Source organism: Canis aureus, chromosome 22 (genome assembly GCF_053574225.1).
Source record: "Canis aureus isolate CA01 chromosome 22, VMU_Caureus_v.1.0, whole genome shotgun sequence".
Lineage (NCBI taxonomy): Eukaryota > Metazoa > Chordata > Mammalia > Carnivora > Canidae > Canis > Canis aureus.
Window position 1 is genome coordinate 2680161 of NC_135632.1, and position 24165 is coordinate 2704325.

A 24165-nucleotide genomic window follows, 5' to 3' on the forward strand; every position below is an offset into this window, starting at 1 on the left:
AAAAAAAAAAAAATCCATTTACAGAAGTGCTCTTGAAACAAGAAAATTATGGAGCTGGATCTTTGGTTGCCAAAGAAGAGGGGCTGGAATGGTGTATGGATGTGGTAATAAAGGGGGAGCGTGAAGGGGCCCTCGTGGTGATAGAACAATTGGGACTCTTCACTGGAGTGGCAGTTATGGGAACTTCTACCTCTGATAAAAACCACAGACATGTAAACATACACAAATATGAATAATGTGTAACTGGTAAAATCCAAATAAATTCTGTGGATTATACCAATGTCAATTCACTAGTTTCGATGTTATGCTATAGTTATGGAAGCTATTACCACTAGAGAAAACTGGATTAAGTGTATACAGAAATTTTCCATATTTTTTTCTGCAAATTCCTAGGAATCTATAAGTATTCCAAAAAAAAATTTAAGTGACAAAAATGGTGAAAACGTGATTAACTTAAAAAACTGGGGAATTTAAAGATTTTAAAGTGAAATTTAAAGATTATTGCTCAACAATATTGATTCTTATAATGAATTCTCTTGATTTCAAAGCCTGTTTTATGCAACATTACAGTACAATGTTTTATTGACATGGATGTTTATGTTACAGGTAAGATTTTTCTAGATGAAATTGGGTCCATCAATGTTCAAATTGTTCTAGGGCTAAAGTAACAATTTTAGAATGGGGGTCAGTAACTTATCAGCACAAAGATGCTCAATTCTGAATGACAAAGGCTCTGGGACCATGTCAAATACTAGTAGGATCCTTCTAAAATGGTTATTTTAAAAAAGACACCCAACTAATCAAATAAAAACAATAAGACAAATCTGATTTAACTTTTATTCTCAGTGATTTGGCTTTCTTAAGATGAGAGGTATGCACCAATCTACTTCTATCATGTATGGTTACAGAGTGTACATCAAACTCAAACACAATGTGACAAACTGAGATTAAAAACACACGAAAGTAAAATAAAGGAACTCTCATGCATTAACAAAGCACAAGTGTAAAAACCATAAGAAATGAAATAGTCTTATGTTATTGACATACGGCCTAGTCCCCAGGATGAACGTTAGGTGGAATCCTGTTCTCTGAACAGGGCTGAAAGTAGTATTTGAATAGCAGATTTCTCTAGCAGACTTTTTTTTTTTTCCCCATCCTTAGCCTTGAAACAATAGCTAACTTTACGCAAGATTTTTGCAAAATGGTAGCGTGACGGTAACAGTGACTGAGTATTTTATTCTTGCAGAATTCGGATGCTTCACACGAGTGTACATTAACTCTTTCTAAAACCCCAAGTTCGTGAGCTCTAATTAATGGATAATAATCACGGGCTATGGTACGAGTTGGGCTTTAAAAATTACAAGTCATTAAATGAGCAGAGAACATTCTACTTGTTTATCGGGATTATAAACAGCAGGTCCTCAATGGTCAGGTGACCCTTTATGTAGCAGTGTAAGTCCCTGAATTGGCAAATAGGTGGCAGATCTAGACAATTCCTCATGCCCCAACATACAACCATAATTCTGGAACTGAAGACAGAGATGGTATCTCAAAATGGAGAAGTCAAGGTAGCCAGGCATGACCATCACCCTCCCAAAATATAGCCTTCCTAAGAATGTCTCCTAATAGAGATTATCTGTTTTCTTGTGATCTGCTTCCCCAACCTGAATGTAAGCCCCAGACCTAGTCTGCTTTCGGCACCGGTTTTGTGAAACTAGTTCAAGTAGGGTTCCTGGTGCAGAATAGGTGCTCAATAAATATCCGTTGACTAAAATACCTCTTCACCCCGTAACACTGCTTTTTTGGCAAAAAAGAAGAGTGGGCGGTAGACACGTTTCAAATGCTGATGAAAGCTGGGGGCCTCCCCTTGGGAAAAATATGTACAAAAAGACTTTTTTTAAAAAATCTTCTATAGTTCATAGATGTCAGATTCAGCTATGCCTATGGAAATCCTTTTCAAGGGTGAAGTTATTGTAAACACAGCCACCTTAAAAAATTTTGCTATTTGTTGTAACATGATATTTTAGGGACATTAAGATCAAAGACAAGGATAATTCATAACATGATATTTTAGGGACATTAAGATCAAAGACAAGGATAATTGAGCTAATTAAAATAGTTCTATCATATTTTATGGAGCGTAGAGCTAGTCCCTCCCTCCCTTTCTCTGTCCCCAACCTTAAGAAAGCCTTAGTGTACACTTAGCATAATCTCATCAGCTCTTTCCTGCAGGTACTCCGAGTGGAATTTGAAGGAGAGAGGGGTTAAGTCACACTCGCACACACCCACAACCACCTGCCTATCATAGGGAAAATGGTTCAGAATCCGAGGGGAGAAGCTTGTCCCATCACCATAAACAACAAACGACTCAAAGAAAACTGAAAAGCCACAGATGGCTAACTTTTTGTCAGAAGAGCTGTACTCAGTTGCCAGTAACGGAAGATGCCCAAGTGAATCGTACTTGCACGTTGAACTTCCTTAAAGAGAGGATCACTATCCAATCAGCCGAGCTGTAAATGCGACCAGCAAAACCTTAATGGAAATCTCCTGCCCTCTGAACAGCTTCACAAAACCAGACACAGTGACGCATAAGCAACTATGCAACTCTGCCACAGGAGGTGAAGGCGTTGCTATTTCTCCTGATTCACCAAGAGAAAGCTCATGGTGCTGCTAACAGGCCAGCGGCTGCAGTTCCACTGGCCTCTGTGACCTGCCTCATCCGAGCGGCCGTTCCCAGGGGCCCCGCTGGTCTCGCGCAGCAGCCCAGCCGCATGCAGCGCCGTGTCCGTGGGGCAGGGCTGCGTGTGCGCCACACAAGCAGGACAAAGTGCCAGTGCACCGGGGACTGCAGTCCCAGCACACCAGCAGCGTGGGGCCCACTCGCCGCCATGGAAAGACCGAGAGAAGCAAGAGTTGCCTGGAGTCAGGCTGCTCACATCGTCCTGCAGTCCTGGGGCAAAGAGCTTTAGCTCTGATTTTCCAGTGGCATCCCTGCCGCCACACACACGGCTTTCTTTTGTAATGGCTCCAGAATAGAGCAAAACAACTGTGCTTCGTGTTTTTGCAACGAGAAGCCCTCCCGTGACCCCACCAAGAAACTTTTTCAAGGGTAACGGTTATAGAAATTGGTTTAAATGCCTATTCCCGAAATCCCACATGCAGAGTCTTAGGTGTGCATGATTTCAATTGCATCAAGTTCCTTCCATTCCAAAACCTGGTCCCTAACAAAGATGAGGGATGGATAAATGGAAATAATCGACAAAAACCGTATCTGCACAGCAGAATAACCAAAGCCTTGGGAATACACATCATTAGCTTCTCTCCTCTACACCTACAAATGCTTTGAGACGAAAGCACAGGCGTAGGTTTAAGGAATACAGCCAGGAAGGCTCAGGGCAAAGCAGAGAGCAGGAGATGGCAGGAGTCACATAATTGAATAATGAAATTTTCTACTTATCAGATTTAAGTCATCCCGTATTAAGGAGAGCATCAACTATTACCAGGAAGGTTTCCAACTATGGAAAACCACCCAGAGGAAGAGGGAGCTGAAAAATTCATGAGGAAGCTCGTTAAAATAATTAACTTTTTTCCTCCATATTTCACAAGAAGTTCTCCATTTTAGTTCGGGCAGTCGTTTAGATCCAAATGGGTCAACGCTCTGCCTGTTTTACCTTCAAGGGTGTTTCCTCCTGCAACAAAACTTCCCTAAGAGCTGGCCCAGCGTTTGCTGCCTTGGTCCTTTGAGGGATAAATAAGAACACCGTCCGAGGTGGGCAAGTAGTGTGATCACAGGAAGCGGAGCCTGAGGCACGAAAGGGGGCCAACACGTTTGCTGTTGGAAAAACTGCCTGATCTCCGTCCCAGCGGCTTGCAGCAGCTGCGTTAGTCCGCGCGGACTGGCAGCGGCAGCCCCAGGTGCTCGCCAGGCAGGTGCGTCCCTAAAGATGCCAGCTCCGCACAGCACAGCCCCCGGGCCCCCCCAGCTAACCAGCTAGTTTGGAGACACCCGAGGATCCTAAATCATCCCCCCCACACTCCCCGGGGTGGGCATGGGGGGGGTCGGCCACTTTTGGGGACCCCGTGAACTGTCCCCACCGCACCTGCTTAGACCCAGAAGCCCCGGCGGCGGGGGCCCCGCATCCGTACCTATATTTCATGCCAGTCTGCTTCGCGGTGGACTCCTTGAGAGAAATGTGATGCTGGGGGGTGAAGGTGCCCAGGCTGCGCGCGATGATCGCGACCGTGCGGAACTTGGCCCGCGCGGCGTTCACCACATTGGGGGCGGCGGAGCTCTGCTTGCTCAGAAGTCGGTCCTCCCCATTCCGGCTCTTGAGGTTGTGCTCTGTGCAGGCTATGGAGACTTGCATCGCTCCCCCGGGCGCGCACGGCCCCGCGCAGCAGCCCGGCCGGGACGCAGGCGGTCACGGGAGGTGGAGCGGCCGCGGGGTCCGCGCTGCCCTCGGCGGGGGAGGGGGGGATGCGCCGTCGGTCCTCCGGGCTCACCTGGGAGCTGGGACAGGGTGGGGGGATGCACCGTCGGTCCTCGGGGCTCACCTGGGAGCTGGGCGCTGGGATGGAGGGGGTGCACCGTCGGTCCTCGGGCTCACCTGGGAGCTGGGCGCCGGGAGCAGGGACAGGGTTGGGGGATGCACCGTCAGTCCTCGGGGCTCACCTGGGAGCTGGGCGCCGGGATGCGGGGATGCACCGTCGGTGCTCGGGGCTCACCCGGGAGCTGGGCGCTGGGACAGGGCGGGGGGATGCACCGTCGGTGCTCGGGGCTCACCTGGGAGCTGGGCGCCGGGCGCCGGGCGCCGGGACGGGGAGGGAGGGAGCGGCCGGGCGCGAAGTTGGCGGCGCAGCAGCCGGAGCGCGGAGCGGGCTCGCCGAGCTCCGGGGCCGCCCGCCCGCCCGCCCGAGCGGCCAGATCCCCGCGGCGCCGAGCCTCCCGCAGCCGCCCGCAGCCTCCCGCAGCCGCGCCGCCGCCGCCGAGTGCGCGCAGCCCCGCCAGCGCCGGTGCGCCGGGTCCGGGCGCGGGCTCGCTCCGGGCGGGGGCTCCCAGGCGCGCGGGCTGGCGGCAGGACGCGGCTCCTTCGGGCCACGGCCGGGCGCTCCGCGGGCACGCCGCTCCCGCCGCTCCCGCCGCTCCCGCCGCCGCCGCAGGCTGGTCCCCGGGGACCGCGCCCCGCCCCCCCCCCCCCCCCCGCGCCCGGCTCAGCTCCTCGCGGGGGAGCACGGGCTGCACGCAGGGCGCCGAGCGCGCGGGCAGCGACCACTCCCCGCCCCCCCCGCCCCTCCCCCAGGTGCTCGCTGCCGGACTCCGCTCGGACCCGCACCGAATCCTGCTGCAGCTCCGCCGCGGGAGCGGGGGGCGGGGAGGGGGAGGGGGAGGGGGAGCTGCTGCCCCAGAACGCGCGGGGGCACCGCACGTGCATGCGCGGGCCGGGCTGCCCCGACCCCTGCTGGAGACGCCGGTCCGCCTGAGCCCCGCCCAGGTCGCGGCCCCTGCATACCTGCTCCCTGGGGGCGGGGGCGGGGGCGGGGGCGGGGGGTAGGGGGGAACCACCCGTGCATGCGCGGGCCGGGCTGCCCGGACCCCTGCTGGAGACCCCGGTCTGCCTGAGCCCCGCCCAGGTCACGGCCCCTGCATAACCCCGGCCGAGGTCGTGGCCCCTGCACACCTGCTCCCTGATGGGGTGGGGGGAGGACCACCAGTGCATGCGCGGGCCGGGCTGCCCCGACCCCTGCTGGAGACCCGCCTGAGCCCCGCCGAGGTCACGGCCCCTGCATAACCCCGGCCGAGGTCGTGGCCCCTGCACACCTGCTCCCTGATGGGGGGCGGGAACCACTCGAGCAAGCACGGGCCGGGCTGCCCGGACCCCTGCTGGAGACCCGCCTGAGCCCCGCCCAGGTCACGGTCCCTGCACACCCCAGGCCGAGGTCGTGACCCCTGCACACCTGCTCCCTGGGGGCGGGAGTGGGGCGCTTGAAGCGTCCTCAGGGCCACAGTACAGGCCCGCAGGACTCCAGCCCGCTAACTCGCTGGAAGATCCACCCCGGACCTTAGACGACCGAGGAGTGGGCCGGGGACAGAAAGTTGGCACCAGCCAGAAGGGGCCACCCTGGGTGAGCAGCAGGTCCCCACCGGCACCCGGAAGGTCCAGGCCAGCCGGCGATGCCCAAACGCTGTCCCCTCCCTGGTCACCTTGGTCACCAGTGAGCAGCGAGACCTCCTCCTTGACTTTGAATCCACGGGAGGCAGACACATCTTGTGGGGCAGTGTCAGGTGCGAAGGAGCTGCTCCATAAATGGGGCTGAACAAAACTAAGCAGCTGTGGGCTGATAATTCACCAATTTGAAATTCAGGGAAGGTAGACCCATTTTATAGATACGCCTAATAGAATCGTGGCTTCTGCAAAGTCAGTTTTTTAAAGATTTTTATTTATTTATTCATGATAGAGGCAGAAAGAGAAGCAGGCTCCGTGCAGGGAGCCTGACGTGGGGCTCACTCCCTGGACCCCAGGATCACACCCCAGGCCAAAGGCAGGCGCCAAACCGCTGAGCCAACCAGGGATCCCCCAAAGTCAGTTTTCTAAGCGTGGTTCCCAACAGACATTGCTGTCCAGCAAAAAGGAACAGCGTTTAAATCCACAGTATCTGTGAGCACCACCTCTCTACTGGGCAATAGAGACGGGGGAGAGGAAGCACGGTCCTTCCCCCTCAAGGAATTGGCAATCTGTGTGGGAAGGACAAAGTCTTAAAGGGGCTAATTAACAAGTCATGGGTGCATCAGTGTTCAGATGAGTGGTACAGACGCTAAATATGCTAGAGTTAAGCAGGGGAGTAATTCCAGAAGGCTACAGAAAGTTCTTTGATTCATTCCCCACATTTCTACTGAGTCTCTATTGGATAGCAGACTCCGCTTGATGCTGGGGCCCAAAGATGGCTTAGAGGCTGGACCTCATGGAGCTCACGGAAGCCTGGGCAGCCCTCAGAGAAGTGGGACTTTGCCGGGGTGGAAAGGGAGGTGAACCTGATGAACAGGAGAGGAGGGAGGTGGTCTTCCCATGGGTTGGCAAGTGTGGGGAGAACACATGTGCTGGCTGTGTCTGTGTGCTTTAAGGAGAGAGGAAAAAAAAAAAAAAAGCAGGTCTGACCACTTCTTCCCAGCTAAATTAAGTTATAGGAATGAAAATTTTAAGTAGAATATGTGCTTATTTTGGATTCTACTCCAGAGATGAATCTCAACATTTTATAACCCGCAGATAAGGTTTAAATCACATTGTGGAAGCTCGTCCTTTATTCTTCGTGACCTTCCCACTCCTTACTTTAGAAAGTGAGCATACTACCTACTGTTCAGTGGTGGAGAAATAACCTTAGGATGGGGTGAGGGTTGTGCAAAGGGACAGTTGATGTCTTCTTTTTACCCTTGGCTCCCAGGAGGGAGTTGTTGAAGATAGCTGCGTTCCCTGGAATAAATAACAGTGGGCAGAGAGGAAGCACATCATTAGAACCTTTATGTTTTCACACTAAGCTGGCTCATCGGAGATGATCAATGTGAATCAAGAGGAGAGTCAAAATGAGAAGAGGAAGAAGTGGGAGGAATCCAAAGGAACAGCTCAGAAAAAGAGGAAACTAAAGCAGCCAGGGAGGCAAGGCAGAGCGTGGTGATCACCACAGGCCCAGAGGGGTCAGGAGTTTCCCTGGGCCCTGGCTGTGGGGGAGGACATTCGAGAAGCTGGCTGAGGGCTGACGTAAGTAAGCGGCCTGCCGATTTCCAAGGGAGGGGTGGTGTGGGGGGTGCAGGAGATCTGCACGCGGCTAGCCAAGACGGCTTTCGGGTTTCCCTGAAAGCATAACCAAAACCAGGTCGGGGAGGAGGTTATCAGAACAAAACAGGCTATGCGGAGTGCCTCTGAGTCACCTTTCCATCCCCCACAGGACCAAGCAGAGTGCCTTATATAGAGCAGGCCCTCACTGTATGAATAATTGAGAGGGAGATGGGAAGCAAAGGAGAGAAGGAGGCAGGAAGGGAGGTATATGGGAAGATGCCAAATTCTTGGATAAACTTGATTCCTTAAAAAGAAAAAAGAAAATCCTGCACGTTCTAGTTTCACACAGCCTGCTTACTTAAAGGGAGCCAATAATTGCCCCACATTCACATCGGCACCTCTTGTGTATTGAGGAGCATCCGCCTTTAGTCTGCCTCAAAGAGAATCAAAGAATGGAAACCAGAGGATCGCTTGCAGCGCAAGCCTCTTTCTTGCTGCCCGCAGTGTGCCTCTTCAGATCCGATACCACGTAGGCTTTGACAGCCACCAGCAGCTGGGTGACTTATCCAGCTGTCCTCACCCTGCCCAGCATTAATGGAGCAGTAGGTCTCAGGAGTCTGGGAATTAGATAATGGCTGGCTGGGAGAACGCTCATTCCTAATAAATTAGTGCTAACAGGCCACATGCTGATTGCGGTAGGAAATGAGATAGGAATCCTGTTATTGTCATACAATAGGATTTTGGAACAGTTATTTCAGATTCAAATAAGACCCACAGATGATATAATCATAGATGTAGCTATAGATGCAGATACAGAGGTTATGGATTAAATTGGGTCCACCTCCCCCCCCATTCATATGTTGAAGTCCTAATTCGAAGTGCCTCAGCAGGTGATGGTATAGGGGACAGTGTTTAGGGAAGTAATTGAGGTAAAATGAGGTCATTCAGGCAGGCCCTAATCCAATGTGACTGGTGTTTCTGTGAGAAGAGGATATTAGGACACTGATACACATGGAGGGAAGATCCTGTGAAGATACAGGGAGAAGACAGCTTCTACAGGCCAACAAGAGAAACTGACCCTGCTCACACCCTGACCTTGGACTTCTGGTCTCCAGAATGACAATAGAAATTTCTTTGGTTTCAGCCCCTCAATTTATGGTATTTTGTTATGGCAGCCCTCACAAACCAGTACAAGTATATTGCTTTTTTTAAAAAAAGTTTTAAATACTTATATTACTGGTCAAGAAAATATTGGAACGCTCTAGAGGAGATGCTCCTAAAAGCCATTATTAGACCACAGTGATATGATTGTGCTACTCTATACAACCTGAGCCAAAGTTATAAGTGTACTGCAAAGAAGAGCTCTAAATAGAACTCCTATTTGTTCTGTTCCACAAAGTTGTAAAAGCCTCTACAAGGCAATCCTTGATACAAGTGATGGTTTAAGACATTTCTAGTACTCCCCCCCCCCCTTTTTTAAGAAGATTTGAGAGAGCACCGGTGCCTGTGTGCAGGGGGAGGGACAGAGGAAGAGGGAGAGGGAGAGCGCAAATCCCAATCCCGAGGAGACCCTGCTGAGCGCAGAGCCATGCAGAGCTGGATCCCAGGACCCTGAGATCATGCCCAGGGCTGAAATCAAGAGTCAGTCACCCAACTAACTGAGCCACCCAGGTGCCCTTCCCTTATTAACACTCTCCTTATTCTGCCAATTTTCCCTTTCAAGGGCTTGCTTTACAGCGGCTCGGGTAACCAGCAACATTAGACGTGTCATGGGGTGGTGGCAAGAGACCTGTACCAGCAGACAAAGGCCTGGGCTCCAAACCCAGCTCTGTCGCTCTGCCTGTGACCTCGAGGGTCATCCTAATACTCCGCACCACTGTTCTCTCCTCATCTGACATAGGAGAGGGCTCCACAGATTCAGCAGGATGCTTTTGCAGAGAGCTGTGGAGGTTACGGGATCACGGAGAACCAAATTAATCGCTTACTCTGCAATTTCCCCTGGATCTCAGCTGGTCTCAATTTATTACCCGATACTTGGAATTCTTTGGCATTAACGTCAAAGGGTCATTGAGTCGTGGCGACAGAGCTGCTTAGAAGCAGACTGCAGGCTACTGAACTTGCCCCCTGTCTTCTCGGGCTCATCATAGAGTCTTCCGCTAACATGGAAGGACTCTAGAGCGTGGGGTCAGCGGGAGCGGGGTGTGAACCCCAGCCCTGCCGTCCTCTTCCTCCCTTCGCCCACCAGCAGGATGCTCCACCTCCCTGCACCTTGGCGTCCTCACACGAAATGGCGCAAGAATAGGCCTCTCTGGATGCATGTAGGAATTACATGCAATGGTACTGGGCCTACAGTAGGCACTTGGTAACTGCTAAGCATCCATCTCCATTTATCAAAGGCAGGGCTGTTAGAAGTCCTTAATCTCTCAAACAGGCTCTACCAGGGGACCCCAGCAATTACTACCACCAGTAAGATGTAGACCATACTTCCTATATCCTAGGAGCTCTCAACATTCGGCATGCACGGACTCAATCTGCACATAATCCCATGGGGAGTAATAGGTTTTCAACACCATTCTAGAGATGAGGAAACAAGACACAGAAGTTAAATAACTTGCCCAAGGTGACACAGGCAGGAAGCCACAGAGCCGGCGTCTACTCGGGGTCGTCCCCCTCCACAGACTTGGTTCTCAACCACTGTGTGTACTGCTCCTCATGCAAGAACATCCTTGTGAGGGGCTTTACCCAGTGCCATTTTATGAATATCCTTTTTGAGAAGCCTTATTCTTATTAAGAGGGGGAAATTTCAACATTAGAAGTCTAAAACTTTCAGAACAATTAAATCATCCACCCTTGGTAGCTCTGGGGTAGTCCTTCCAACAACCTTTTAAAATATTTCATAATGCTTTATTCTCATTGCTCAAGAAAACATTTTTTTCCCCAATAACCTGGCACATTTCTGATTAACTGGCTTTCTTACAAGTCAAGTCAAAACAAATGCTTTTTGCTGAGTCCACTTAGAATTTATGATTTCTATGCCATTGGAAACTGGAGCCAGTGGAGGCCAGGAAACATTCAATTATGCAGCCAGGCAAAACTGGATTCATTCGAAACAGAAAAGAATCTGCTACTATATGAAGAATTTTAAACATGCAAGTGTACAGATGGCAAGCCCCTTTATGTGCCTATTATTTGTGGTTACAAGAGAAATTGTTAGGATGAGAGTCTGCTATTTATCAGAAATTCTTAACATCTGGGTTTGGAGAACAATTTATTATATTCTGACAAATTGAACCAGCCATGAAAGTAACAATGGGCCTACGTTTGCGTGGGCACAGGTTTTAGAATAACAGGGAAAGTAAAATTGAGAGGCCAAATTGGAAATACTCAAGGCTCTGCTGAATAGAAGAAACTTCCAGGTATAGACCATTCTTCCCTGGGCGAAAGTTTCACCAGAGAACCCCCACTAGGAAACTGAGGACAAAATACAAATTTTCTCACACCACTGTCCACATATCCAAACAGAAAACATAAATAAGGACACTTAAGCTATTCAATTAACACTTGAACTATACCCATAGCCACTGATAAAATATTTCCTTAATTAGAAACTTGTGACATATCAGATGTACCAGCAAGATCTCCATATTTATCTATCATTCTGTGTTCAAGGCAAGCTGCCACAGTGCTATGGGAAGCAAATAATGGAAAAATAGGAGATTTACAACTCCAATTGTTTTGTTCAGGCCTCTTCATGGTAGGTAAGTTCTCATAAGCTTGCCTAGAACCTGGACATAAAGCTGGGGGGAAACAGACACGTGGTCAGTTTATTTTGCAAATGTCATTAATTCCTCAATTAGTAGCCATTAGTGTGATTTCTGCTGTTGCCTTATAACAAGCTGGTCAGAAATGTTTGTCAATTTAAGATATCATTAATCATAAGACACATTACTTTGCATCCCACTTAAATAAAAACTATGGTCAATTGTTATGAAACAATGCTTTTTTTTTTAATCACTTAAAGTTATCGAAAGAGACATTTTAGACTTAGTTGGGCTTTTGTGCCCAAAACTTCACTCTTGTACATGCATGAAAGGGAAAATAGAAAAGAAATTGGTTAAGGTATTCCTCAAACACATTCACAATCCAAATTTGATGTTCCTGGATAGTTTACTCAGTCATCAATCTCCACATCTTTCTACATAGTCATCCTTCGCGTTGGTAATGTGGCCATTTTTTAAAAACATGCTCACTGGACTCTGAATAGCCAAAGCAATCTTAATAATGCTGATAGTATTACAATCCCAGATTTTAAGATATGCTACAAAGCTATAATAATCAAGACAGTATGGTACTAGCACACACACACACAAAATAGACACAAAGGTCAATGGAGGATGTGGAGAAAATGAAACCCTCATGCACTATTGGTTGGAATATAAATTGGTGCAGCCACTGTGGAAAACAGTATGGGGACTCTTCCCAGAAAGATTACAAATAGAATTACCATATGATTCAGTAATTCTACTATTTATCCCCCAAAAATAAAAACATGAATTTGAAAAGATACATGCACCACAGTGTTTACCGCAGCACTATTTATGATACCAAAATAGTGGAAGTGGCCCAAATGTCCATCAACTGATGAATGGATAAAGAAAAGGTAGTATACATATACAGCAGAGTATTACCAAGCCATAAAAAAGAATGAAATCTTGCCATTTGTAACATGGATGGACCTAGAAGATATATCACCAAGTGAAATAAGTCAGAGAAGGACAAATTCATGATTTCACTTATATATGGAATTTAAGAAACCAAAAAAAAAAAAAAAAAAGAACAAAAAAAGACTAGCAAAAAAAAAAAAAAAATACAGAGAACTAGCAGATGTCAGAGGGAAGACGGGTGAAATAAAGGGGAATTAGAGTATACCAGTCTTGAGCACTAAGAAATGAATAGAACTGTTGAATCATTACCTTGTACATCTGAAGCTAATAAGACTGTATATTAATTATACCTGAATTAAAAAAAAATCAGATACTCATGGTCTCAGGAAAAAAAAAATCCCAAATTTATTGACACCCACTCTGAAAGTTGTGAGGCATACTTACAGGCATTGACAGCCACATCAGGACGGTCACCTAGGCAGCAGCTATAGGAAGTTAAGTCACAATTTCACTAAAGGAAACATATGCTTCAGAGAATTGATGAACTATAAGGATTCCTAAGATATATATTTTAAACTCTCATTTCATGGCCATTTAAATCTACAATATCCTAGAAGGAAGGAAGGAGGGAAGGGAAAATTTCTTTCAGCACCTACTGTGTTCCAGGCATTGTGTCAAAGACTTGTATATCCACGATCTCATTCCAGAGGAAAGGGAGAAAAGAATCCACTTTCATCAAACATTTAAATTACTTGGTCCCTCAACCACGTGTTCTACAGATGGAGCTACAAAAATCATCTTCACCCTTGTAAAACTAAACGTGAATCAGACTCCAGAAGGGCTTTCCACATAAAGTCACCCATGCCTGGTAGGGCTGAGAAAAGGAAGCAACCTGAGGGTCTTTCTAGAAATACACGAATGGGCTAAAATTCCCTGGTTTCAGTTCAAATGTGTTGGTCTTTGTAGGGTGAGAAAAGCTATTGTCATTCTACCTCATAACTGATGCATCTTGATAAAAGATGTAGTCTCTCCCTTCTTTGTTCTATTCATTTTCAAAGAGGTGGTGTTGTGAAAGAGCAGGCCTTAGATCCTATGAGATTCCGTCTAAGTCCTTCCTTTTGATAGATCACAGAAAGTTAATGTAGGCGACTCCTTAGGCTTTCATCACATTTAAAATAAAACTCCTCTGGGGGAGATAGAGTACAGAGTGAGAGCTGGAGCCTTCTATCAAGTACTGTATTGTCTGAAGTTTTTATAATGCACATATATTACTCTTGTAAAAAATACATATTTTTGAATTTTTTCTATCACAACCTTATCACAAATTCATCTAAGAGGAAAGAGGGATACATGGAAGCATGAAGGAAAAAGTCACATTAATCCAGACTTCTAATTTTTAACATTAAGTGTCTGTCATTATTTATCCATTTTTAACATTAATATCTGTCAGTATTTGGTTTGCACATTTTTATTTTCCACGTGTAGTTCTGTGGTTGTATTAATGTTGCTGCTGTCATTTTATGTAATTGAATAATTTTTGAAGTATGTGTCAAAAGACAGTGTTTGTTCCTTTGTTTTTCATTTTCATACATCATCTACCCTTAGGTCATTTATTTGTCACCACCCGCATTGATCACCAGGTCAATAGGCATCTTCCATTGTCCAGTTGGTAAGTTCTCTACCCTGAGGGAGCCAAGAGATGAAGCCCTCAGCCCCTTCCCATAGGGTTCCCTTCCTGCCTGGGGCGTGTGCAGACACTCCTTGATGGCTAAACTGCTTACAGGTCAGAATGAGTGATCCAGCTGATAGAGACTCTAGAGGAAGACATCACTGGAGGTCGAGGCAGTGCAAGAGACTATGGTAATGTCAGAAAAGATTTGGGCATTAAGGAGAGAAAAGAACCCAAGCAAGGAAAGAAAGTGGGTGAGGGAGGCTCATGGGAAGATGAAAAAAAATTTTTTTTTTTTAAGCAAAGATGGGGATGTTGAGGGACCACTTAGGGAACAATGAGCAAAGCACTCTGAATGGAACCTGATTTAAAAAGAGGATTTATGTAAGAAATGATGCAAAAACCAATATACATAGATCAACTAGAGTTGATTCCAGGACAGCCTGGAATAAGAGTCTGGTGAAGACTCTCTGCTCAGGGCATTCACAGGGAGGCTGAAGATAGAACGTTCATTAAGGGTTCAGGTCTGGGGACAGGTGGGTGAGCAGTATTTTTGGAAGATCCCTCTGGAAACCAATAGGGTGGGCCAGTAGGAGACTGCTAGAATCAGCAAGCTATAAGGTAAAACTTGCTGACAAAAGAATTGTACTTCTCACTGCCAGTTCTAACAGAAAGACTGGGAAAGTGTTCACAGTGCACTGTGTTCTCAAAAAAAAAAACAGTTTACAAAATATGTACAGCAGGAGACTATTTTGACAGAAGCAAAAATTATCTGCCTCTGCAAAGAAACCAAGGATATATTCAAATATAGTTGGTATACTGGATATATTTGAGATACTCAAGTATTATCAGTAGTCACCTATGGATGGTGGAAGTATTTTTATTTCCTTAATTTTAATAGATTTCCCGCTATAGGTATACAGTACTTTCATATTAGGGAGCAAAAAGAAAAGGGATATTCAGAGAAAAAGAAATGATGCTTGAAGCAATCAGGGGCCTATAGGTATACTTATGGGCAGAAGACCAAGACTTTATTTCACAGCACCCAGTAGTGGGAGATAAAACAAACTGAATCCGTTTAGTGCCATTTAACAAACAAGTATCCAGGAATAGATTATCCAGGATGTGACCATTAAGCTATGCTAACTGATGTGGAAAATAATTTATCAAATCAAATCACTGTTTTGCTATAGATTTTATATGGATTCCTGCTGGGGAAGCAGGCAAGAAGTGGTTTGATCCCTTAAGACCATAGTTATTAGACATTAAAGGAATTTTTGATAATAGTGACTGAATTATACCAAGCCAAGCCTGGTTGACCCTCCCCCGCAGTTGGCCTCTACTAAAGGGAAGGGAACCTATGTTGGTTCATAGATAATCAAATTAATGGGAGCTGAGCCCCTTAGGGGAAAAGGGCACGTCTCAATCTCTCAGACAGCCGTGCAGACAGGTGCTTTATTAATTTCCATTGGCTGAATAAATGAATTTATACCAAGCTCTGGGATAATGCCAGAATTGAGGGGAAATATGCTATAAAGTAGTCCAATCACTATGCTGAAATTTCTGAGCTCTAATTGTAGTTTTTCCCCAGTATTCTGCATTTACCCTTTCTTTGCTCCATCCACTTGTTTTTGAAATAGTTCTATGGTGATGAAATGAGAGAAGGAAGGAATAATGCAATATGGTATTTCTGTATAGATGTTAGGAAATGTTGGCAAAGGAATAGGAATGAGGAGGGGACTGAGAAAAAAGAATTTTAGTCAAAATCAAATGTAGGGAAGGATTTGAAGAGACACACAAGGCTTGAGCATAATCTAACTGAATTCCACAGGAGGTGGTTGGTCATTTTTGGGAAAAGAGCAGGGTCTTGGTTTCCTAGGGCAATGGTCACCAATTATCACAAACTAAGTGACTTAAAACAACAGAAATGTATTCTCACAATTCTGGAGGCCAGAAGTCTGAAATCAAGGTGTGAGTAGGGCTATGCTCCCTACAAAGGCTCTAGGGGACAAATTGGTCCTTGCCCCTTTCAGCTTCTGGTGGCTCATCAGCATTCCTCGTGACTTCAGCTCCCCAAATTCTTATTCCACCTTCAAATGGCCTTCTCCGTGTATCGGTCTTCTCAGGTCTCTTATAAGGACACTTGTCACTGGACTTCAGACCTACTTAAGTTGATTTCATCTCACAATCTTTAACTTTATTACATGTGCAAAGATACTTTTTCTAAATAAGGTCCCATTCACAGGTTTCAGGGATTGAGATATGAACGTATTTTGGGGGACTACCATTCAACTGACCAGTGTCAGTTTGAGGAAAGCATTTGTTAAATGGGAGGGAGTGGAGAAAAGATGGAGAGAAGGGCAGCAGGACTACACTTGCTTTCTGTCCTGACAAGAGAGTAAAACTCAAGATACAACAAAACCACCCATGACTATATGGAGATGAAAACTCACTCTAGTACAGGTTTGAGAGCTCCCATTTGAGAGTGGTTTCCTTAACAGGGTGAAAACAAAGAGAAAGGAGAAGAATCTTCATAGGTCAAATACAAGCAGGTGGCCCTTCCCATGCCCTACAGTAGCTCTTTGCCCAGAGTCAACAGTACTAGATTAGGTACAGAGATCGCGCATGAAAGAATCCACATAAAGGTATCATAAGTAACCACACTGCATAAGAACGGATCCATCCACTAAACCAGGGCTTCTCTGGAAGAAGCATTAGCCCAGGGAGGAGAGAGAATGGTACATGGACTACTTGGGAGGTAGAAATAGCAAAGACACAGTATAACAGAAGCTATGAGGCATGCAAGCTATGGAGGCAATGGCAACCAGTTATGGTTTTATCAATGCTTTATTATTTTTACCATTTTCCTGATCAAGAGTACCCTCAAGTTATTTTAATGGATGCCTTTCTTTTTAGTAAAAGCTTGAACTATCATGTCAGGAGAGGTAGGTGTTAGAATCTGGTAGTCACAGGATCATGTGGAGCAGGACTAGAGCAGCTCGAGTCGAGTTCCAGACTCAGTAGGAGAATAGAAGATTCGAGTCATGGGCCTTATGATGTTGAGGAGCAGGGAAGGATATTAAATCTAAAAAGACTAAGTACTTCTCATTATAAAAAGCAGCTTGGAATCCAGATTATTGAAGGCAGTAGTCAAGGGATCAATTCAACAGAATGGTCACTGAGGTCAAAGTGGACCAGTCCCTAAAATGAAGGTAATCCTAAAAAGTATTAAACTAAAGCATTTTTTATTACCCATAAATCAAAAATTTAACTTATTACAAATGAAGATTTATGAGAAATGAAAAGTACTTTGGTTTAATATTAAAAGATATTAGTACTGTATAAGTCAGTTTTAACACTATGTTGAGATTATAAAAAATGTATTTGTGTACATAGTAGTTCATATAGTACTAGCAAATAGTATATAGTCTTAGATATATGTACATATATGTGTATATAAGTATACAGTAGTACAAAGGATGGGGGAATGAATGGAACATGGAACTATACTGGAGCAAGATTTCTATGTTTTAACAGAATTAAATTCATTTTATTTTGAAGTAGATTGTGGTAAGTATATATTATAATCATCAGAGAAAAGAAAGTAGTTTCTCAAATCAACAAAAGGAGTAAAAATATTTAACAGAAAAGAAAGTAATCAAAAGCTGATTCGAACTAGTAAATTTAGCATGGTCACAGAATAGAAGATCAATATACAAAAATCAACTGTATTTTTATACTAGCAATGAAAAGTCTAAAATTAGTAAAACTTACAAAATAATAAAATACTTAGAAATAAGTTGAAGAAATGTGCATCTTATAAGTTAAATATTACAGAGTATTACTAGGAAATTAAAGAAGTTCTAAATAACATTAATGGTTACTGATTGGAATGTTAATATTGTTGAGATGGCAATTCTCTCCAAATTGATTTAGAAATTCAATGTGTTCCCTATCAAAATTCAGAATTTTATAAAACTTGACAAGCTGATGCTAAAATTTATATGGAAATGCAATAAACAAATAGCCAAAATAATTTTGAAGAACAGCTATATTATAAGACTTACACTATAGGATTTCAAAACTTATTACACAAAGCTAGATCAACCAAGAGAGTGTGGTATTGGCAAAGGATAGGCATATAGATTAATGGATGAGAACTGAGACTTCAGAAATAAGTCCTTAGATTTGTCTTCAGTTGGTTTTCAATGACACTTCAATTGGGAAATAAGGGTTTTCAAAACAAAAAAAGTCGCTATTACAATTGGCTATCCTCATGCAGAAAACAGACTACACCCTTATATCCTGTGTGCGCACACACACACACAACTGAAAATTGATCATAGACTTAAATTTAAGAGTTAAGACTAAGCCGTCAAGAAAACATAGGAGAAACTTTTGTGAACTTGGGTTTGGAAAAGATAGGATACCAAAAGTACAATCCATAGAAGAAAAACAGTAAGTTGGACTTCCTTAAAAAAAAAAAAAAAAAAAAAAAAAAAAAGCCATTTCAGTTAATAACAGATCATTACAAGACAGACTAGTTTAAAAATTCTGCAAATGACCTACATGGTAAAGAAATTGTATCCAGAATATATAAAGACTAAACTAAAAAATAAAGATTTTAATATTTGACTAATGAATTATGATAGATATGTGAAAGGGTAACAAGCACATAAAGAGTTCAACCTCACTAGTCATTAAGGAAATACACAACACATTGCAATGAGGTCCTTAGCATTTTTAAACGTGTGTTTAAAATGTGTGCATATCTTTTAAATGTTTAACCAAGAGTTGGTGATATGTGGAGAAACTGGAACTGAAACCCTCATATGTTGCTGGTGATAATGTAAATTTTCCACTATGGAAAATGATTTGATAGTTTCTTAAAAAGTTAAGCACAAATTTACCATATGACCAAGGAATTCCACTTTTAGGTATGAAAACGTATGCCTACGAAAGTCATGTACATGAACGTTCATAACCACATTATTCATAACAATCAAACCCGGACACTTACCCAAATGTCCAAATGTCAAGTGGATAAACAGTGTTAATTTATACACTTCTATTCAGTAATTAAAAGAATGAACTACTGATACATGAACATGACTCATCCTCGAAAACATTACACCAAGAAGCTAGACAAAAAGGCTGTATATTTACACAATTTTATGCTTAGGACAGGTCTACAAAGGCACATTTCTAGAGATAAAACAGACCAGAGGTTACCTGCATCTGGGCGTGAGGACAGGAACTAACTACAAATAGGCACAAGGAAGTTTTTTTGATGTTATAGGAATGTTCTAAAACTGAATTTGAGTTATTATTGTACAATTCTAGAAATTTACTAAGATCATTGAATTATGTATTTACTTTGGGTGAATATTATGGTATATAAATTATACCTGACAAATCTGTTAAGAAAAAAACCCCCAAGTGCCATGCCACGATGTAAAATAAGTACAACACCAGTGGTTTAAAACAAAATCACGACTTTTCTGAGAGAGTTGTTATTTTTAATCACCGAGTTCCCTTTCCAATCAAAAGATGAGAGGTCAGAATGTAGAATTTATTATAAGTTATAGCAGACAGAGATCAGAGGTCTGGGAATTCTGAGACTTACAGCAAAACAGGATCAGAAAGAACAAGGAGTTTAGTGGCTGTGGAGTTCTCTAGAAGAGTTGGCCTCATCCATCACAGGGCTGACATACCAGAATCTCTAACTGAGTTGTGGAGAGAGTCCAAGGGCATCCCAAAGAAGTTCACACTGGGCACACACTGGATCTGGGCTGCGTGCAGGGATGATGGCAGAGCAGCAATGGGCCAGGGGTGGTGCCAAAGGCAGCCTCATGGAGTCACCCACGTTGTGGAATAAGGTGACAAAGCAGCCAAGGATCATCAAGGTCTCCACAGCACATGGGAGGTCATAGGGCACAGACTGGATACTGAGGCAGTGCAAAGTTTGCAGTCAGGGATACTGGTAAGTCCCCAAAGCCCAGGTGGGACAGCTTTAAGACACAACAGTTGAACGAGGGACAACTCAGGAGAGTAACGAGAACCTGGTGAGTGGCAAGAAGACTCCTCTGATGAGGAATTACAATTTTGAAATAATATTTATCTAAACTCTTCTTTGGGAAATGGAGTTACCTTAAAACAGCAGGGACAGGCTTTCTCCCACCTTTAGTGGGACTAAGGACTTTAAAGCCAGATGAGAGCAGTCAATAAAATTTTTCTGATCCTCGATGGATATGTGCAAGATGTAGAAGGCTCCCAGTGGGCTGAAGGACTCCTACTGTGACCTTTGACCTCAGGCTTCCTAGGGTGACCTGCTGGAAAGAACATCCTTTGTCCCCTAGTAGCTAGTCCTTCTGGGTATAAAATGTTAGGAAGTCTCAAGACACCTGGAGGGCTCAGCGGTGGAGCGTCTGCCTTCTGCTCAGGGCATGATCACGGGGTCCTGGGATGAGTCCTGCATCAGGCTCCCTGCAGGGATCCTTCTCCCTCTTTGTTTTTTTTGTTGTTGTTGTTGTTTTTTGTTGTTTTTTTTTTTTTTTTAGTCATAAAAGGAAGTCTCTGCCTCTCACGTAGCTCAGGTATTGCGAGGGCCTGAGCAGATGGACAAGGTGCCCAGAGATAATGGCTGGGGCACTATCTTCTTGTCCCTGGAATCTTCTCACTTTGAGCCTCAGCTGAAACCTGCAGCTACAGGAGGCCTTGCCAGGGCGCCAAAAGAATTGGATCCTGCAACAAGCACAGCGAGTCACTAGGTCCCAGGAGTGTTCTTTGGTTTTATACCTCAGGTGTTTCTATGTTCACTTACAGATCAATTAACCGTTTGTAACTCTTTAAGTGGCATTTCAAAGGGAGATATCATTAAACAAAACAAATTGGCAGCAGAGTCCTTCCACAATCCAGAAGGGGGCTTGCTGGTCCGAACATCGTTATGCAGGCCCAGGGCTCGCTCACTCACGGCTCAGCACAGTATTTATAGCAACATGGTTGGTGGTTATAAAAGCTTTCACGTGGGGGAAGGGGAGAAAGGAGATTGGGCTTGGGGCTTTTCTTTTAATTGAGTAGGAGTGAGTTATTTAACGTTACGTGTAGGAAAGTGAGAAAATGCATCCCTTTCAGGAAATGATTTTAATTTCCCTGTAATCATTCTTAATTGTTATCTTCTGAAATTCAAAAGGCTGTCATGGGGAGGAGGGAAACCATTTGGGAATATGGTTATACACGACAGAGATAGGACCCGCGAGAGTGGCAACAGGCAGGTTGGGGAGATTGTAAAGGACTCACCGACAGTGTGGGCTGCTCAGCACCACACCAGACCGCCCACCTAGAGATCTGGCAAGCTTGCGGTCACTGGACATATGCAAATTGTGGCCACAGAACCGGATGTCCACACAGGATAGAGGAAACCGTATTTGCTTCTCTGAATAGTACTTGCATTCCATGAGCCTTTTCAGGTGGTAAGAAACTGAATTTTGCTTAGGTGACCTGGGTTCGTTCTTCTAGCACGTTCAATAACCCTTCTGCCTTCTGATAATAGCATGCTATGCTTGAAGTGGGACAGAGCCCATTCCCTAGGCTCCTGATGGGCTTGTGACCCAGTCAATGAGATTCACTGTCCAGGTCACAGTAATTGACCCAGAACTGTCATATGACCCCAGTCAGTTCAATCATAATCCTGGGACTTCTTTTTGGAAAAGAGAAACTTTTCTGGACTTATAGCTGGTTAAGCCTAAAGACACTTAGGGTTTTGTTTTAAGATTTCTTTATTCATGTGGGACTCGATCCCGGGTCTCCAGGATCAGGCCTGAGTGAAGGCAGCGCTAAACCGCTGAGCTACCCGGGCTGCCCCCACTTAGGGTTATTTCAAGGAAAGAACCTGCTTGAGAATATACTTAAAGGTCATTAGGGAGACCATCTTCTCTAGTGGACTCCCTCAGCAGGTGGTATCTCCTCTTCCCCCACTCTTGAATTTTAGCCACCATGTTGCAGTGACTCAGCTACTTGAGTAGGTAGCTTCAATTGCTTCTAGGACTACGGACTAATTGTAAACCTCCTATTCAGATTTCCCAAGAGAAGGAACCTGACCATACCAATCAGTCTCCATCCCTGTGATCTACCCAAGTAAACTATGGCTTTTAAACTCGATCACCAAGGAAGGCCATCTTCATGTCAGGGACTGTTATAATCTGAATATTTGTGCCCCCTTCACACTCCATATATTGAGGTGATGGTATTTGGAGGAGGGCCTTTGGGAGGTGATTAGGTTTAGATGAGGTCATGAGGGTGGGGCTCCTAAGAGACCAGAGCTTCAAACTTTTTTATGCAATGATATTGTAGATATGCTGTCCTCAGAACGGGACTCCAGGTGCCTGCCCAAACAAGTGTCAATGTCCTTTCCGATTTTAGTTTTGTAGAATCCCTTTTTCTCTTCAATTCTCCTTGTTATTTTGTTTGGATTTTTGTTAGTGTTGTGATCTTTCCCATAAGGATTGATACAGGAAGTTGTTGCTGAGCCGAGTCTCATGCATTCTGCTCTTTCCCTCACCTGTTACCCAGTACTTGTCCCACTAAGAACGGAGACAGGAGTTTTTCACAAGGGAAGGTGATTAGAAACAAATCTAGAGAGGCCCCTTTTAGGCAATAGGCCTAAATAAGAGACACTTGAGAGATGCAAAAGGGCCCACAGTGACTACCGAGCTGACAAACAGGCTCATCAAGTGACCCATCTTGGCAGATTCATTAGGCCCTAACCAATTACAACCAGGCACAGCACCTAAGATTGTCCAACAAGGAAAAATTCTATATATCCCCATACTTCCTCACTCCACCCTATAATTACAGCCCCTCACCATCACCTCCTGGCAGTCTCTCCTTTGCTGTCCCACCTACTGCTCCCTTGCAGTGTAGTCCATAAACTTTTAGCTCTTTTGTTTTGCCTTAGGTGAATTATTTTACCCCCCAGTGCCACCAGCCCCATCCTGTCGGGACACCCCAGACTTGTCTGATAGAACATGGTGATTCAGTTGACTCCCAGCAGGTAAAAAGATGGCAAAGTCATGGGTAATCTGAAGAGAGATAGAGATTATTGATAAAGTAGAACAGGAATATCTCCTTAAGGGAAGTATACCCCTAACACCACAGAGCCTCAAGCCTGGTAACGTCTAGGTGCATGACCACCCCTGGGCCTGAAGGATGACTGGAAGAAATGATTACCAGAACCCAGAGCTAGAGTGGGCTGAGTGAGGACCCCCTGACCAAACCCGTGACCCTCGATGGAGCCTATGGTCGGCCCATGGGGAAGGAGTTTAGAGAATACATATGGCGCCACCTCCAATCTTCTGCTAATTGGCTAAACCCAACTGGAAGCTGGAGGCCCCGGAACATAGAACAACCCCCTAGATGTACAAAGCATGTTAGAGGAGAGTAGTGATGGTCTGGAGGGGTAAATGGAAACTATTCAACATACATAGCACGGAGGAGTACTTGAATTCAACACACATGGTGGGGATGGGGGGGCGGTACTTAAGCTACATTTTCCTTCAAGCAGGCAATAATTTTTTTCAACACATCATAACCTACCAGTAAATCATATTGCAACAGGCTGATCCAATGTGCTTTTGGCAAGAAGCAGGAGACAACGCCCAAGCAGACAGTGAGCGCCCACCACTCCCACTGCTGGGCTAGTTTGCCCAGCTTGAGGGTATCGTGAAATAAGAAACTACCCCCTCCGTTAAGAACAGGGAGGCTGGAGGAGAGGACAGTCTTGAGTGGTCTGCTTCAAGTGACACCGGTCATAAAGGCCGGCCACATCATTCTTCGGGTGTTCTCTAAGAGACATGGGAATAGAATACTTCCATTCTTTTAAAGCCCTAATTTTAATCAAACTGCGGATAAATATTATGCTTAAGAAGTAAGAAATGAAAAACATTATGGAAAAGAAAGGTCAGGTTTCCAGAAGCAGGATCTTCCATTTAAGATTAAAAGAGGAAGACAATATGTACTGAAAATATAATGCTTTTTCATTTTTAAAGTTAAGCCACTAAACCCT

General features: G+C 44.9%; 1 protein-coding gene across 3 annotated transcripts in view; it reads right to left on the reverse strand.

The window, feature by feature from the left end:
- Positions 1–24165, reverse strand: part of KCNAB1 (potassium voltage-gated channel subfamily A regulatory beta subunit 1) — a 359776-nt gene that overhangs the window by 228196 nt on the left and 107415 nt on the right. The window contains exons 1-2 of one of the 3 annotated variants that reach the window (XM_077864606.1): positions 4608–4835; positions 4147–4510 (exon numbers count right to left, since the gene is read on the reverse strand). The exons of the other annotated variants lie outside the window; for them this stretch is intronic. Coding sequence (XP_077720732.1) covers positions 4147–4367 — 221 coding nt within the window. The 5' untranslated portion in view covers positions 4368–4510; positions 4608–4835. Of the gene's footprint in view, positions 1–4146; positions 4511–4607; positions 4836–24165 lie in introns of those variants that run through there. 3 annotated transcript variants of the gene reach the window in all.